At 39.7% G+C, this 18,646-nt stretch overlaps 1 protein-coding gene across 2 annotated transcripts in view; it reads right to left on the bottom strand.

Annotated features, from left to right (window-relative positions):
- The window catches only part of LOC122811665 (glutaminase liver isoform, mitochondrial-like), a 1,484,096-nt gene that overhangs the window by 1,041,680 nt on the left and 423,770 nt on the right, over positions 1-18,646 (bottom strand). For both annotated transcript variants that reach the window (XM_044083661.1, XM_044083660.1), the window contains exon 5: positions 500-579. In XM_044083661.1, coding sequence (XP_043939596.1) covers positions 500-579 — 80 coding nt within the window. The remainder of the gene's footprint in view (positions 1-499; positions 580-18,646) is intronic.

Raw genomic sequence — 18,646 nt, 5'->3', positions numbered from 1 at the left:
CAATCATGTTTGCCCTATAATTATAACCATATGTATTCTTGTACTCTGCATTGTACCTACACATGCTATAATGTTGATTCTTATTTCCATGTATTTTGTAACCTGCTTTAGTTATTCTATGTATGTTTCTTGTTTTATTAATTGAATACTAAGTCAACTTTATTGTGTGTATTTACTGTAGAGCTTTTCTCCTCGGGTCTCCACTGAAAAAGGGCTCTGAACCAGCTGGACCAACCCGGTCAACAAATGTCAAATAAATAAATGACGTTATCAGATGTCACTATGAAGGTTTATAACAATACTATCATAATAACTTTAAGGCAACAACATACTATTAACATACATGAAGGTTCTCAATAATTGTTTCTAAAGTCCCCATGAAAATCCAAATGAAAATAAGAGGAAAAAAAGTTTATTATCAGTAGCTGACACCTACCAGCCAAGGAAACAACAACAAAAAAAAATCTGCAGAATAGCTATGTAGACTTCACTTTCTTACCTCTGTCCATCTACTGTGCAAAGGGATACACCCCAAAAATGTGGACTAATCTTGGCAAGATGAGGAATGTAGTTGGCAACCTGTGAAGAAAGACACAGCATTAACAAAAACACTACATCTTGCCCCATTGAGCCCTGATGGAGTACGACAACTACTAAAAGAATATTCAAGCCGTCATATCATTAGCAAGGCAGATACAATATCCCCACAAGAAAGTCAAGACAGTATAATACTTTCACAAGTTAAGATGCTCGCACAAGGCTACCAGACAGCTCAAGCAGCAGCAAAATCATATTCTCACAACGACAGAAAATATCACATTTTTTACAGAAAACCTGGATAAAAAGTTTCATATTCCTGTAAGGCATTTGAACAGCATCATAAATTTACACATTCAAAGTCTGACAGAGTGAAGGTTTAGACTGTGAGATGTTTACAATTTTAATTTTACAGTCCTGGATTTCATTCCTCAGTAACAAACAACTCTGACCAGCTGGAATCATCCTTGAAGAGAACTTGTATCTAATGGACTTTACCCAATTTAAGAACTAAACAAACAAAAATGAAGCATTCCCAAAATAATAATAATAATAATAATAATAATAATAATAATAATAATAATAATAACAAATGGTACATTCCTTCTCAAGAAAACACCTAGAATAGCATTTTTAAAAAGCCTATCATCATACCTCTCAAATGTCCAGATTTTCACCTAATATTTTTCGTCTGTTCCTCATAAAATTGTGGTTTTTCTGGATTTTATTGGCAAATCAGTGAGGATTGACTTCACTAAATAATGACAAACATTTGAATTTCAGGCTTCATATCTGTCAGAAAATTCACTGTAACACAAGACCTTTTGTACTAGCAACTTTCTAAGTTTATAAGAGCAATATTTAAAATCTGTCACTATTTTGTGGGATTTGTCCTCCCATTCTTTTTGGCTTTGTCCAGACTTATTGTACTTAGAGGATGACAGCTATGCCTATCATATGTATGAAACCTAGAACTGAGAATTGGTGAAAGTGCAAGAAAATATTTTTTTTCAATTTTCTGCTAAAGGCTCTTTTGTTGGCATTGCCACCATGCTTTTTACTTCTAAATACACTACTTGCAAGGTTGCTTACCTCAGGGAAACGGGTGATTCACAATGGCTACCACATGATCAGCATAACACTGGATCCTTTTCATCCAAGTATGTTGAGTAAGTGTCTAAAAATGTGCTAAATTAGATTATGGATGTATTTTCATATGTTGAAATTATGATTCATTTTGTGCAATCTGCTGTAAAGCATGCTTTTTTCCTGATAGTTTATGGTAATAATTAATATTATTATTATTATTTATACCCCATTGGAGGGGTTGGCCAGGTCAACACTGAATTATTTTGTAATGACTCTTGAGTTGTTAATAGTTCAGTAAATAACAAAGGCACTCATAAAATATGCACTGAGTCAAGGTGATGAAATTAGGTTTATGAAGTTAAAAAGGTAACAGAAACCATCTAGCCAATGACAGATGCCAGGTAAATACCATTATCTGCGAGGTGACCTGCGTCTGCCACACAAGGCATCTATGACCCATTACTGATGGATTTACTGCACGTCAGCAAGTCAGCATCAGAAATACTCAGTCTAGGGAATCTAAACCTCTTCTGCAACATCAACAGAATGGCTTGCCATGGTATAGACTCCCCATCATTCACATAAAACAAAGTTTATCCATGACCATTTTCAAGTGCAACTTAGATATATGGATGGGAAACAGAACATTTACCACAGGACTACCCACTGTACTACTAATGGACCAATGTAGCTCCTAAATGTTTTATCCAATGTATAGGTCCTCTCATATTATCTACGGTATGATCTCAGCTATTCTCATTAGGGGTACTATATAATTATTGACCATGAGATGGGTAAGGCCAACCTATAATCAAATGGGACAGGTTATTTCAAGCACAAAAAGGGAAACTGGCTAGGCTTAAAATGGCCCACAAGGGCAGCTGGCATAGTACTTACCTATGAATCTATGACATTTGGGCACCAACCCACACCATTGATCTTTATTATGGCCATTTGGTAGTGTTCTAGTGCTGTAAACTCATGCAGAGTTTCCCATAACCCCTGTGAACCTCCCTTTCCGCTTAAGTTTACTGTCTAGAAATGACATACCGTATATTACAAAAGCAGCAATAACTTAATAATTTGGCGGGGGGGGGGGGGTGAAGGGAGGAATGTCATAACAGATAGACTTGGACAAAAAGGATCCAGTGTTATGATAAACACATAACGTCTGCATCTTACTTATCAGTCCATCTGATCTGACAGCTGGTACAGAATCCCAAGAAATCTTTGATCTCAGGTGGAATCATGACAGGATACCTGTTAAGAACCAAACTGCCAAAGGCTGCTTTAGCCTTGGAAATGATGTCCAGATTGTAATGCTTAGAAAGGTATGTAGTGCAGGACAAGTGACTACTGTGTAACACTGGGGGAGTTCCAGAAAAAGGCACTAGAAGTAGCCATAGATCTTGTGGAATGGGCCTTTGATTTTGAAGTCAGTCTCATTACTTGTGGAGTGAACAAAAGGGTTCCCTAGTACGTTGTCAAACTTTTAAAAGTTTGAACACTATATCACATTTTTTACAGAAACAGAGATCTCCATTCAGTTCGGAAAGGGAAGATTTCCCTTTACTGCACTGTAGCGTGGTCTCAGAGTTGGTATATTTAAAGAGCGGGAGTGGGGGTGGGGGGGTGCAGGGGGGGCAACCGTTAGGTAGGTTTTTTTCTGTTTTTTTTTTTTTTTTTGTCGTTTTCGAAATTTTAAAAGTTCAAACATATGGGTTCGACCATATAGCGTTCGAACTTTTAAAGTTTTGATAACGTAATATGAACCCAGCAAAAGAGATGCAGTCTGATAGCCATCTAACCAGAGTTTGCTTGGTAACTTTAGATCCCAATGTGTTTGAAGCAAAAGACAATTACAGCCGGTTATCCTTTCGGAATGATTTAATTCTGTGTAGATAAAATCTGAGTTGCCTGTGGACATCTAAAGTATGAAAAAGGTACTTCCCTTTGTTACAGTACTTTATGAATAGCACAGGATTGTTGCTAGAGTAATACTGTTTTGCAAAGCCACCTTACAACTAAAAGAAGGAAAGACTGAATAAGGAGGAGAGATATATAGTACGTGTGGTTCTGATATTCATCAAGCTGAAGTAATAGTCACTAGAAATACTGTCTTCCAAGACAAATACTTCAGGTCAGCAGGGGAACCTGGTTCAGATGGGGCTTTGAGAGTTTCCAGAACTGAACTCAAGTCCCAAGTGGGAGTGAGATCCTTAGTGAGAAGGTGAAGAAGGAACACCCCTCTGATAAAAGCTTTGGACAACTTATGAGAGGCTAACATAATGTTCTGAAAACGTGGATGGTAATTAGAGATGAAGACTAATTGCATTTTAATGTTGGATTAGCTAGATTCCAACCCAAAGCGAGAGACAGGAATTGCAGGACATCTGCTATGGGCATAGAATATGAGTTAAAGCCTTGGCTAAAAGCAAAAGATCCATCTCAGAAATAAATATTGGAATAAATCACGCTTAACTAAAAACCCCATTGACCTCCAAAACTTAAAACAATTGAGAAATGAAACAAAAAAAGCCATAATGTCTGATAAACAAAACTATTACCTACATTCTCAACAGACCCACCATAATAAACCACAAAAATTCTGGGCAAGTATTAATCAATTATTACACCCTGGTCAATCTATTACACCTAACCCACAAGGCACTGACAAGGACAACCCCAAACAAACTGCCGATGCCTTTAATACCTTTTTCACCAAAACAATTCAAACTCTTGCCAGTCAACTCTCTCCGCAAAACATAACCATATCTAAGTCTGAATCTAACCCACCACCTCCATTTGTCTTCCAACCTGTATCAACAGCATTTATTCTCACCCTTATCCAAAAACTCAAACCATGCACTCCTTCTGCTGACCTACTACCTGCAGAATACTTACAGTTAGCAGCCAAATCTATTGCTTACCCCATCTCCATTCTCGTCAATAGAACCATTACTGAAGGATACATCCCCAAACTTTGGAAAGTCTCCCACATTATTCCCCTTCATAAGGGGGGAGACTCCACTGAACTTTTTAACTATCGTCCCATAGCCCTACTCTCTCTCCTTTATCTAAGATTATGGAAAGATGTATCCACAAACAATTGCTAAACCACCTTCTCCATAATAACCTGCTCTCCAACTCCCAACATGGCTTCAGACCTTCCCATAGCAGTACTACTGCCCTACTTTCCTTCATGGACACCATCAACAAAAACTGTAACCTTAACATGCTTTCCTCTGCACTGTTCATTGACCTGTCCAAGGCTTTCGACATGGTAAATCACAATATACTCATAAACATTCTTAAATCTCTGTCACTTGACACACTAGCTATAAAGTTTGTTCCGGTCTGACTTAAATAACTTACATTAAGCTGTGCTCTGGAACACCACTCTTTCTACCCAACTCCCTGTCAATATTGGTGTCCCTCAAGGGTCCATACTGGGCCCTCTCCTGTTTTCTATATTCATCAATGACCTTCACCAAGTAGTTCCCCAAGCTACATGTATACAATACGCTGATGATTCTATACTTATATGCTCAGGCACATCTGTATCTAAACTTCACTCCCTTACACAAGACTTATTTAACTCAGTAGAACTATGATTTACAAAACGCTGCCTCATACTAAACCCAAAAAAACTAAACTTCTCCTTTTTACACCTACCAATAAATCTCCCTCAATTGACTTCACTGTAACAACCAATAATGGCACTGTCATATCCCAGTATCTTACTACCAAAATGCTAGGTATCACCATAGACAACAACCTTAACTGACACTCATATCAACAACATTTTGAAAACTACTAACAAAAAAATTGGCTCTCTTTATAGGATCAAACCCTTTCTCATTCCACCAACCAGAATAACTATTGCCCACACCCATCTAATCTCTACCCTTCTCTATGCCTCACCCATCTTTACTAATCTGTCAAAAAATAACATTAAGAAACTAGAAAACTCCTACAATAATATAGCCAGATTTGCCACAGGTAACCATTTAAAACACACCACTGCCTTAATCTAAAGTACGTAGGGTGGCTTGAATTACAGCAACAGCTGAAATTTAATCAACTGATTGCCCATAAAATACTTTATCAACCTGCCAAAACACCTATCCTAACTAACCTTATTCACCTCTACAATAAACTGAAGTCCCTAAGATCTTCTCAAAAACTTCTTGTAAATATCAATAAATCAAACAATAGAGCTGGAGACTCTCTCTTCTCTAACACTGTTGGGAAAACCTGGAACCTACTTCCCTCTGAACTTTCCACTCTTCCCTCTATAACTCTGTTTAAAAATAAACTTAAGCTCTTCCTTAAAGCACACTGGATGTGCCCCTGTACTAAACCTGACTGAACAATGCTCTCGCCACTTGATTCAACCCCATCTTCACATCTCTGCAACAATCTCTTCTTAACAACTACCGTTCTACCTCTCCCACACAGTCTTACCTATTTGTGTACTCACTAAAAAGGGACATGCTTTACTACTTGATTTTTAATCACCTTTAACTCCATTTTACTTTCCTTTTATTCCTCCTTTCCTATCTACAATTATATTATACAAGTTCTGCTATTAATCCTTTTGAACATGTAAGTCTTGTCAATATTTTGTATTTTTTTTATACTCTATATACCTATGACCACTTATATTGTCTTCGTAATGATGAATGTAATTGCATCTGATATATGTACTTCTGTAGATGTGTACTTCAGTGAATCTGTTTTGGAGCTTATCTCCCCAGGCCTCTACTGAAAATGGACATATATCCAGCTAGACTAGCCCGGTCAACAAATGTAAAATAAAATAAAATAAATAAATAAAATAAATGTCCAAATAGAAAATCTTTTACATTTGTTCTTGTAAATCTTTTGAGAAGCAGAAAAAATGTGGGTCACATTTTAAAGAAAAGGAAGAATGTCTGCTCTTTAATGGAAATGTAGAAACCATGCAGTTAACTTGAGGTTATGAAGATCCAAGTGAAGCTGACTGGAAGGTTGTCACAGAAGATCCAGACATGGATCTAGAAGCCAAAGGGGACTTCTTCAGCAGAGGAAACTAGATCTGTCTCAGCCAGAATGCAGCACCTGTGATTTCCAGGCAGACACCTTCTACAAGAACGTGATTATGAAGGACAGAGGAGGAAGGGTGACTGTATTGATGGGGAAACTAGCACAAAGTAGCTCCTGCACTTGGTGTTAGAGGAAGAGGTGAATAAACTGCAGCAACACACACCTTACTGACTGAAGATTTCATGAGCTGCTGCCTCACTGAGGGACCACTCTTGATGTAATAGAATGAACCTGCTGAGTCTGTCTGCTAGCCACTTGGATTTCCCTGAATGTGCACTTCTACTAGAAGGCAACTCAAATCTAGAGCTCGCTGTCACACTCTAATGGCTTCCTGGCAAAGTAGATAAGATTTGGTTCCTCCTGTTTGTTGACGCACCATACTACTGACATTTGTCTGACTAGATAACTATCACCCCTGAAGGTAAGAGGTCCTGAAACTCCTGAAACAATAACATAATTGGTCTCATCACTTGAATATTGATGTGAATATTAGTATCCAACAAATTCTATGGACCTTGGATCATCCACCCTTAAAAATGTCCCCCTTCCCCTCGGGGGGGGGCATCCCTTGTTATGACAGCTGCCAGGGGGACTGAACAGTCTTCCCATCTGCAAGAAGGGTAAAGTCAGCCACCAATTTAAGTGAACTCTGTATGACAAGCTATGTGAATTGTGGCTGACAGAGGCTTCATCAGCATAGACCATTATGTGCAAAACATCCACTGGGAGATCCTCATGTGGCATCTGGCACAGTGAATCATTACAATTGCTGCTGACATAAGTCTTAGAACTCTTTACATCATTAACATAGAGGGATTTTGCTGATGATATAGGGACTGTACTGCTTGCTGAAGCTAGAGGGGCCTTTCCAGGGTGATGGCAACTCAGCATGAAGTTTAGTCTAGGTGGCTTCCCACAAGGGAAATTTACTGAGTATGTTGGACCTGTGATTTTTAATAGTTTACAGAAATTACTAAACATAAGCAGATGCTGAAAAAAGTAACCTCTGGCATCTCATAAGGACTCTCAGGTTGTTGCAACAATGAGACAATCATCCAGATACTGAAAACACTGATTCCTTATATGTCGGTGGGCTGCGACAACTGCCATGCACTTGGTGAACAACCAGGGGCTGTAGTGAGACTAAAGGCCAATTGGAAGTGATTGACTCCTATTCCAAGGCATAGGAACCTCCTGGATGCCTTTGCAATTATGAGGTAGACGTAGGCACCCTGGAGATCTATATAGTGCATTCAGTTGTTTGCCTTTGGACAAGGCAAAATCACTGACACTATGACTATTCCAAATGGGGTCTTCTTTATAAAGTGGTTTAAGCAGATGAGATCCAGAACTAGCCTGACGTCCTTGTTTTTCTTCGGAAACAAAAAGAATCTTGAGTAAATTCCTAACTGTCTCTGGTCTGGTGGGACCTTTTGGATGGCTCTTTTTCTGAAGGACGGTGAAGACCTCAAGTAGAGATGCTGACCTTTGGCAGGGTGAGATTTCAGTTAATCATGGCTTCTGTTCATATGGTTTCTGGAAAAAGGGTATGGAATAACGTCTGGGTATGATATCCTGCATCCATTTTTCTTGCGTGATGGCCATCCACACAGCAAGGTGATGGGAGAGATGCCCTCTGAATGTCTCCACAGAAGGATAGCTAGGAAAGCTTTCAGGGGTGTTGGTTTGGCCTTCCTTGAAAAGGTTTTATGTCCCCTTGATTCTGCAAACCTCTTCAATCTCAAGGTCAATATCCACTAAAGGGGCAGCATCTGCCGGGGTGGCCCTGTCCAAACAGGAGTCAAACATTTGACATTGGGATCTTTTTAACCCTAGGGATTTGGAACCCTTCTGATTCCTATTAAAGGGTCTTTTGAGGGTTTTTAAATCTGACTCCCATGGCAGACAGTGTTTTCCCATCTTGCTCATACCTCCTGAGCTTCTCTTTAACCACTGGTCTGCTTACGCCCACACTTTGAGCATTTGTTAAATGTATTATCCACCATAACACTAAGTACAAGAACCACACAACAAAAATGTCAAAAACAGCAACCTTAGAACTAAATGTGAGAAAACATAATGTAAAGGCATTACAAAGCTACTTTTCTGAGCTCTAAATACAGAAAAGGGTCAAAGAAAACAGTGCCTGGCATGGCAACAGTCTTAGTTCCCAGAGATGAGGCACTAACAAAAACGTACAATAACACATTTCTCTACAAGTAGTCCGAAATATATCAATAACAAGACAGAGAAGTAAAAATAAGCTAATGTAATGCAAAAATTAGAAGTTTCCTGAGAGCACTTAGCTGAAGTTAGATTCATGATCCTATTAATATGGTGGCAAACTAGATCTGATGTGCAGGTTTGCAGGGGATTGTGGGAAAGCTTACAGGAGCTTGAAGCATTAGAACACTAGTGAATAGCCAGACTGGATCCAAGGAGCTGCTCGGTACTCAACTGTTGGATTGGCCAGACTGATGAAACAGGATCACAGATTATTCTATACCATGGTGTACTGTTTTGGGAAGTTTCTCCTTTCCCCAGTGTTGTCCAACCCTGGAGATGGTATACATAAGTTTGTAAGTTTGGTGGCAGCATTGAGCTTAGCCCTGCAAAAAATACTGCTTCCAATCTGTGTCAATTTCACTTTGGTCGATCACCCTTAATGTGAAGGAACGACCAGGGTTTTCTACCACATGTTTTGTGAGAGTGTTGTCTGTTTTGGCTTTCCTAATGTGGTAAATATGCTTGTACACTCTTTCCCTTAGTTTTTTAGTAGTTTGTTTGCAGTTTGACTCTACGCTTGTTTTTTTTTGGGTATGGCAACTGGTGAGTCTTTAACAATCCCCAGCGGTTCATCGTCCCCCTTGGGAAGGGAGAACAACCAGGGGGCTGGAGGATCTGAAATAAGTCGGTTAATGTTTTTTATCAACAACCTAACTAAAAAAGTGGATGATTTGACTGACCTTGTGAACAGTGAATGGCTCCCTAACAACTGGGAGCAGGTTACAGTACAATGTAACACTTTGAACCGGGCTGGTTTGACCCCACCAGACAGTTCAACAGTTTCAATGTCACCTCAGGGGAATATTGGGAATCCAAATGTGATTACTCTTACTAATTCAACACCTTTAATACTTAATGACTGGCTGCAACCAGGCATTGGCTTGCAGAATGAGGATAACCAACCTGATGTTAGTGCCAGTTTTTCCAACAAGAACATCAGCATTGTGGACAACCTCAAGATTTTGGATTATAAGTCTTTCAAGCTAAAGAAGTTATATCTCGAAATCTCCTATTTTAAGGAATGCATCAAGCGGTGCCAGGTGCCGAAAGGGCTTCGTACCTGGCGTTATCCGACAGGGCTGATTTCCAATTCAGCCTTCCACGTTGAGCTCTTGACACTGTTCGATCAACAAGGGCTCAAATTTCTGGAGGTGCTGGTTAAGCACTACCAATTCATGGTGGACACCCTAGTGCAGGAGATCAAGGATGTGGATAATGTTACCAGGACGGACCTTGATTTCCCCCGGTACCAATTTGATTACCAGCGAGTTTTCGCTAGTATCGGCAAGCAAATGGAGAAACTAACATTTTTTAAAATAAAAAAATTGAAGCGAGATGAGGACGAGTACAAAAGAGGGATGGCTTATCTGGAGCCTCCCCCCTTACAGCAATGGAAAGCTCGAGCGGAAGTGAATAACAATTTTCCGAACACCCAGGCTAACAGTGACAATGAACCGCCCAGTATAGGAGAAAACAACTGCTTCTCCTGCTTAGACCAACAGGACTTGGTTGGTACAAGTGAGGGAAATGGAGGAATAACCCTACAGGATACCCAGGAACTAAGAAGAAGCGAACGGCTTCAAAATCAAACTGAAGCTGTTCACTCCCACGCAAACACAAATGCGAGATCAGCAGCTTATTATCCAAATTTTCACCAGGGACAGAAGCAAGATCGAGCAACCCAGAACAGTGGACGCAATGGGTGGAAGACCAACAACAAGCATCGAGGCCGCAAAAGGTAACATCTAATATGGTGTTAGAAGCAAATACTCATTTTCAAAATCCTGTTACCAACTGTAATTTGCAACCCACCTTAGGACAGCCCGAGTTGGTACGTTTACCACATGTTATAGTTGACACTGGAGGTGACTTTAAGATTTTCAACTACTTGGCATATACTGTTCAACCGGAATTAGTTAATGTCCTTTCTAAAGGCTTGACATTTATGCCAACTAAAATAATGGACATTTGTGGTGTTTTGATTGACTTAAAATTGTACTTACGGAAACTCAATTTAAACCTGTTGTTCAATAATGAGTTGAGTGTAAATGCAGAGCTTAGAGTACCCAGTGTTTACAATCCACCCTTACATCCATTGTTGGATATATTTGAAAGGATGTGTGACATTGACCTTAAGTGTTTATCGGCTACCAAAAGGAATAGGTTCAACAATGTGAATAATCAAGGGAGTGATGCCTTTAACATGTCAAGGGATGAATGGGTTTTGATAGACACCTTGAGGAATGCTGATGTAAGAATTGTTAAGGCTGACAAAGGTGGTGGTTTGGTGGTGTTTGATCATACAAACTACATACAGAGAATGGAAAATATGCTTAATTTGGCTACATATACGCAGGTTTCTCTAAACGAGGTAAACCAAGCATACAACAGTATTAAGGTGTTTGTTAACGATTTGGTCATGAAGAATAGGATTGATCTAAATTTGGTAAATTACTTAACTATGGTTTCCCCTAAAACCCCTGTGATTTTTGGGATTCCGAAAATCCACAAATGCTTGATGGACCCTCCCATGCGCCCAATTGTGGATGGAAGGGATTCAATGACATACCCATTGGCAAAATTTGTGGACAGTTTGTTGAAAAAATATGTATCAAGAGAACCCTTTATTTGCACGGACCCCTGGTCTTTTTTGGAAGCAATAAACACCAGGTCTTTCACCCTGATTTTAACTTTGCCACAATTGACGTCAAAGATTTGTACACCGTCATCCCATGTGATGTGTGTATTGAATGGCTCGAGTTACTATTAGTAAAAAGAGGGGCACCTGCATCTGAAATTGGCCTAATAACAGAACTGTTGGACATAATTTTGTCCAACAACTTCTTTTTGTTCAACGGCCATTTTTATTTACAAAACAGTGGGGTGGCAATGTGGTCCCCAGTGGGGGACAGTTTTGCTAACTTATTAATGGCCTTTTGGGAGGACCAATTTGTGCATAACACCATAAATAGATTTAAGGGTGAGATTCATTACTATACCAGATTTTTGGACAATATTTTTTTGATCTTTTAGGGAGAAGAAAGTACATTTAAGGAATTTATGATATACTGCAACAACACGACGGATTTTCTGGTATTCACCCATGTATTTCATACTGAAAGAATAGCTTTTCTTGATGTAGAATTAAGGAAGGATAACGCCAACAAACAGTATTTAGCCAAAATACATCGGAAGGACACTTATTGTAATGCCTTCCTCCATTACAGTAGTGCCCACCCCCAACACCAAAAAAGGTCCGTAGTAAAGGGACAACTGGTCAGGGCCACAAGAATGTGTACTACTGCCATTGACTTTGAGGAGGAGTGTAGATTGTTATTGCAAATGTTCACAAACAGAGGATACCCTGTAGACATGTTCAGCAACCTATTTGAGGAAGTTCAAAATAAAAGGACAAATGGCCATTTTAAAGCCTTTTTAGACAACAGCAATCAGGGGATGAATATTGATGACAGGGTACCTGTTGGAGGTGAAAGTAACCTAAGGGTCGATTATAGGTATGCCTTTATTACTACGTTTAGTTCAGATGGTGAAAACATTATACAGATTTTGCAAAAAAATTGGAATATTTTCCAAATAGACAAAGAATTTATTAAATTTGGACCTGCACCAAATGTAGTTTACAGGAGGGGGATTAATTTGAAAAACCTCTTGGAACTGCCACCCCCAAAGATGATACGTATTCCAGGTATGTACAAATGCGAAGCCTGCTCTTACTGCAGGTTTATGCAAACAGGTAACCGATTTAACATCCTGGATGAAAAATTTGCTTGTAAGGGCAGATTTAATTGCAATTCCACTATGGTTGTTTACCTCACTTCCTGCCAGTCTTGTATGGGTTTTTACATCGGCAAGACTGAGCGTAAACTAAGGGAAAGTGTGTACAAGCATATTTACCACATTAGGAAAGCCAAAACAGACAACACTCTCGCAAAACATGTGGTAGAAAACCCTGGTCATTCCTTCACATTCAGGGTGATCGACCAAATTGAAATTGACATCGGGGTGGTCCATTAGGCTTAAAACCTGAGGTGAAGGAGCTGATTTGGCAGCTTAGAACTAGGGCCTATGTGACACCAGGGTTGAACGATGTATGCTCTTTGGCATGTGTCTTGAAATTGAGAAGTTTAAAACGTTAACACAAGGCTAATACTCAGGTGACTAGACATATAATTTGGGGCACTCTTTGTGTTTGTTATATACACACAAATCCCCCCCCCCCCCATACACAAGTACATGCATTTATTTCATTCAACTGAAATTTATTCAGGTTGATTAGTGACATGTAACAATTTTTATGTACACAATAACAAATATTGTTTTTTGGATATTTTAGCTGGCTTTTTCATGTATATTTATGTATTCTTTGTATATGTACATATGAATTTGAGTATTAAGTCAATAGGAAAGTGCATACAAATTTTATACACAATTGTTTATACAATTTTTAGGTACTTGTGTTATAGAAATGAGAATTGTATCAGGTGACATGGTGTCATGTGAAGTGACTGAACATGTGACTATGAATCTGGTTTTAAATATGGCTACCATTCTTTTAACTAGTGTCTGATGAAGTTAAGTGTAAGAATACTTGAAAGCGCTAACCATAAAAATTTAAGAATTACTGTTGCCTGCCTATTTTTTGTTGTAGATCAGACCATAGACTAATCACTCTGGATATCCACATTCCGCCCCCACCCCCAATCAAGGAAACCACCGTGAAAAACTTATCAAAAGCAAACTTCACATTACTTAAGACTGAGGTGGAAAGGTTCACAGCCCCCATGCTAAAGGACAATGCTGTCCAAGCTGCTGAATCCCTTACAAAGGCACTTTATGAGCACCTGCAAGAATGCATGGATCGTGCTATCCCAAGCAAAACCAAGACGCACTCCTCCAAGAAAAGGAAACCAGTCTGGTGGACCCCTGCCATTAACAAGCTATACAATAGAAGGAGGAAACTAGTACAGAAAAGAGTAAAATCCCAAGAAGGAAAGACATCCCTGATCAGTATCAGCAAGAAACTACGATCCCTCATAAAATCATCCAAGGCTAGCTTCAAAAGAAAAATTGCCAAGGACTCCAAAGATAACCACAAAGCGTTCTTTAGCTATGTCAAGAACCTAAGTGGAAACTCTCAGATCTGCTCTGAGTTAGTGCAGAATGGCGCAAAATACACTGAACCGACTGATATTACCAACATTCTGGCAGACAGGTTTAGTGCAAACTTCACCACCCCCTCTCACCCCCTAAAGGGCCCATAACCATAACTAGAAGAATGTACAGCCCCAGCAATCACTGACACACAGGTTAAAACAGCCCTATCCAAAGTCAAAAACACAGCTTCAATGGGACCAGAAGGTGTCCCAGGCTGTGTCTTACACGAGCTCCAAAATGAACTAACCCCTCACCTAAACATACTATTCAAACTCAGCCTCTCTACAGGCTACGTACCCATAGAGTGGCACACAGCAACAGTTATCCCACTCCACAAAGGTGGAGCAAAAATGGACCCCAAGAACTATCGCCCTATAAGCCTGACTAGCCTGGTCTGCAAGGCTATAGAGCGCATCATCATGGAACTCATTAACAGAGACATTGGGAACCTCCAAACATTGGACCCTACCCAGTTTGGCTTTGTTAAGGGCAGATCATGCCTCCTAAACCTGGTGGACTTCTTTGAGACAGTTACCAAGGCTTTAGACGAGGGAAAGGAGGTCCACACAGCCTACCTAGACCTCGCAAAGGCTTATGACACCATTCCCCATTCTGGTATTATAGACATAAAACATAAACTCCTATGTCACGAGATGGGTTGGCAATTGGCTCACGGACAGAACCCACACGGTGAGAGTTGCAGGCTCTAGGTCCGACTCTAAACCGGTTACAAGTGGCATCCCCCAGGGCTAAGTCCTGGGGCCCCTCCTGTTCAGTATATACTTCTCATAGGTACAGGCAAGCACAGGAGGACTATGTCTGACCAAGTTCGCAGATGACTGCAAACTGGGGACCATAACTGACTCTCCGGCTGATACAGACATCCTCCAGAAGGGTCTCACTGAGATGGATACCTGGTGTCAAAATCATGGCCTCAAGCGAAATGCGGAAAAATGTATAGTCATCCCCATTGGAAAAAACAAAGTACCCGCGAACTACCACATATGCGGTAGTCCCCTAAATACAGAAAATGTAATAAGGGATCTGGGGACCCAAGTAGATAGTAATCTCTCCTTTGACAGTCATATTGCCAATATGGTTAGAAAATCCTTCTATGTGGCCCACCTAATCACAAAAGGGTTCGCATCTAGAACAAAAGAGGTTATTTTGCCCCTCTACTCATCACTCATCAGACCCATCATAGAGTACAATGCCCCATTTGGGATGTACCTTACAAGACACCTGCAACTGCTGGAAAGACCACAGAAGTACCTCACCAAGAGGACTACTGGCCTCAAACAGATGCCCTATTCAGCTCGACTGAAGAAACTCCAGCTGTACTCGGTTGCATACCGCTTACTCAGAGGTGATCTCTGCCTGACATACAAGGCCATGTCCAACCCAGAATTGATGGACATGCACCACCTAAAATAAAACAAATCCCCGACAGCCACACACTTTAGGGATCTAAACCTCACCACAATGATAAATAGGACGTGCTGGAGCGATATATTCCTGTCCCAGAGACTCCCCATGCTTTGGAACACGATTCCAATCTACATTAGGCAGAGCCCCTTACTAACACTCTTCAAGAAAAGTCACAAAAAGAAAGAAAACCTTGACGAGTGGATGGAAAAGAGAAAATTTACCCCAGGGATCACTGCAGTGGCTCTGCTGGACAGAGGCACAGGGAACTAATGGCTCTGCTGGACAGAGGCACAGGGAACTAATCTAAGGGGGTGGCGAAAGCCAACACATTCTGGCTAGGCTTATAGATGCCCTCGGGCAGATAGCTTAGTACTTACCTATGAACTTATGAACCGATGAAAACCAGTAGAAAAAACACATAAAACTATAGAAAACAGTGGATGAATTAAACTAGTAATGTATAAAAGTGTGCAGGTGTGTGCATGAGGGTGCACCAGTATGCTAAATGGGAGAATTATACCAAAACTTTATGGTAATAGCAGCATGAAAAAAATGTGTGTTTTGTATCTATCATTTAAATCTCTGGTGTGATGCAAGTGTGTACTAAATAAACTCAAATCAGAATTGAGGTTAAAGTAACTAAACATATATATATATATATATATATATATATATATATATATATATATATATATACACACACACATACACATTTTACACGTTTTGTTTTTGGTACCTTTAGTACATAAAAATATTTCCTCACAAGTTCCCTAAAAAACCTTTACAAATTGTGTGTCAGCTTACAGAAATTCAACACACTCTTAATAGAACAATAGTAGTTAAGTCCTGGTTTTCTGAATGCATTTAATTTCAATTGCCAGCATAATTCTTTTTTCTTCGAAACACCACTGATGTCCTCTTCAAGCTCATCCATCTCCACACAGTCCTGAATGATAAATTTAAAATCAGAATGTTTGAGGTGTTCTAATAAGTGTTTGGATAAGCAGTTCCTCTGACATTTATTTCTGATGTCAGAAAGATGTCCTGAAATCCTCCTTTTCAGTTTATTCAGTCTTACTTAGAAGTTTTTCAAAGATAACTTAGCTGTGGTTAGATTCACAGCAATATTGCTGCTAGGACAAAGTAAAATTTGCTGTCACAATCAAAAGTGCCATACTTTCACATGGTAAACAGGCAGTAAAGGACTATATAAAGGCAATGTGTTTTACATATTACTCGTGCTACACCATACTGATAAAGTGTTATAATGCAGAAGAAAGAAGGAATAATGTTAAGTGTATACTGGCATCCCTGGGCATACCCTGGCATACAATGTCCTTTCTTACTGATGCAATACCAAGTGCCCCATTGCACACTGCTTTAGTGTTCTGATATTTACTTCTTACATCTACACTCTGTCGGTTTACAATATTTTTCATCAGCACCTGCTGCTGACAATGAGGCTTTACCTGTCTCACTGCAACATCATCTACACTTTTATTCTGTTCATTCTGAGAGACAGTTCATATGATCCATAACTGAATGGATCTTTCCACTCACAGAGGGAAAAAAGCTTCTAGGCTTCTTGGACAGTGATCATCCACACTGGTGAAGCCAATATCAGGCAGGGCCTGTCATAATAAGCAGTCTTTTTTTTTTTTGCTATGGCCTAACAAAATCCTGAGAAGTGAGAGTACAATACAACAATGTCAGCATGCCTGCAACGTTTCCATTTGTACAACACTTGGATGTCTCTGTGCTTTAAACCTTGTTGGTTATTCGTATGGTCTCCCAGGAAGTGACCAAGCAATGGCAGATCCCCCCACAACAAATTAAATAATGCGACTGACAACAGCCATTCTTACCAATTCCCTGACCAGTTCTCTGCTGCCAGGCATCACCAAAATAAGTCTTACAACTATGACATCAGACTATCTGTACTTGTTTAAAATATTGCAGAACAGTCAAAATAAAAACATGAGCACCTCACTAATTTTAGTTAATAGTTCAGCAAGAAGATTGTAAGCAAGAAATTGGACTCCTTTCTTCAGCACAGTTTATGATATTGCAGCACAAGTCCTTTTTGTGCTACAGATGGGGATGAGGCAATACAACTTTCCAGTCTTGTTTTTCTTAAGTAGACTCAAAGGCATCTCCACCTTCACAATCCACCTACAACTACCTTGCACCAGTCAGAAATGTGCCAACCACTCCTTCTCTAACCTACCTCCAAGCATACTGGAAACCATACCTGAAGAAATAAAAATATCACTCTCCTTCCCAAACTTCTGCAGACAACTTAGAAAGTACTTCTTTAACCAAGCAAAATGCAAATGCTTTCACAACACCTCCATATCCTAGTAAGTGTAATACATTTCTATGATGATGCTTCCTCCTCACTTCCCATCTGTAATTTAGTGCACCAATCCCCCTGTAGCCCTACGTTTCTCAGAACTAATCACCATACCACTCTGTCCCTTACCTACTTCACTCTTCACCTCCTCCCCCACTACACCTTTTGCTGACAGGAATATCTTCTAATAAGCTCTCACTTATCAGAACAAGTAAATTACTTGTAATACATTTCTAACTGTAATATGACAAACAACTTCATTTACTCTATTTTTGATATGTAACTACTCTGTAATTTTTTGTTAAAACTGTATTCATTTATTTTATTTACACTTTTTGACCAGGTTAGTCCCACTCGGCCAATGGCGTCTCTTCAGGGGAGTATTAGGAGATGTTTTACATCCACCTATGCTAGCACCAAACCAGGCACATGGGTCCTCAGTTTAATGTCTTGTCTGAAGGATAACACAGTCAGGAATTGAACTCCCACTTATGATGCACAGCAATGTCAGTACTGGAAAATTAATCTACCTGGTGTGGAACAGAACCCACAGCTTTCTGCACCAAAGATGAATGTGCTACCTGTTGAGCAACTGAGACTTCTCTATTTTTTTTTGTTAAAATTATACTCTCATGGTTGTATATCTCAGGCTGAGTCTGAAAATGGTTCAATGAGATCAAAGCTTACCCT

The sequence above is a fragment of the Protopterus annectens genome, chromosome 9.part0 (genome assembly GCF_019279795.1).
Source record: "Protopterus annectens isolate FY-2018-M chromosome 9.part0, PAN1.0, whole genome shotgun sequence".
In the NCBI taxonomy this organism is placed as follows: Eukaryota; Metazoa; Chordata; order Ceratodontiformes; family Protopteridae; genus Protopterus; species Protopterus annectens.
Note: the sequence above shows the minus strand (reverse complement) of the source record. Positions and strands in the feature narration are given on the sequence as shown.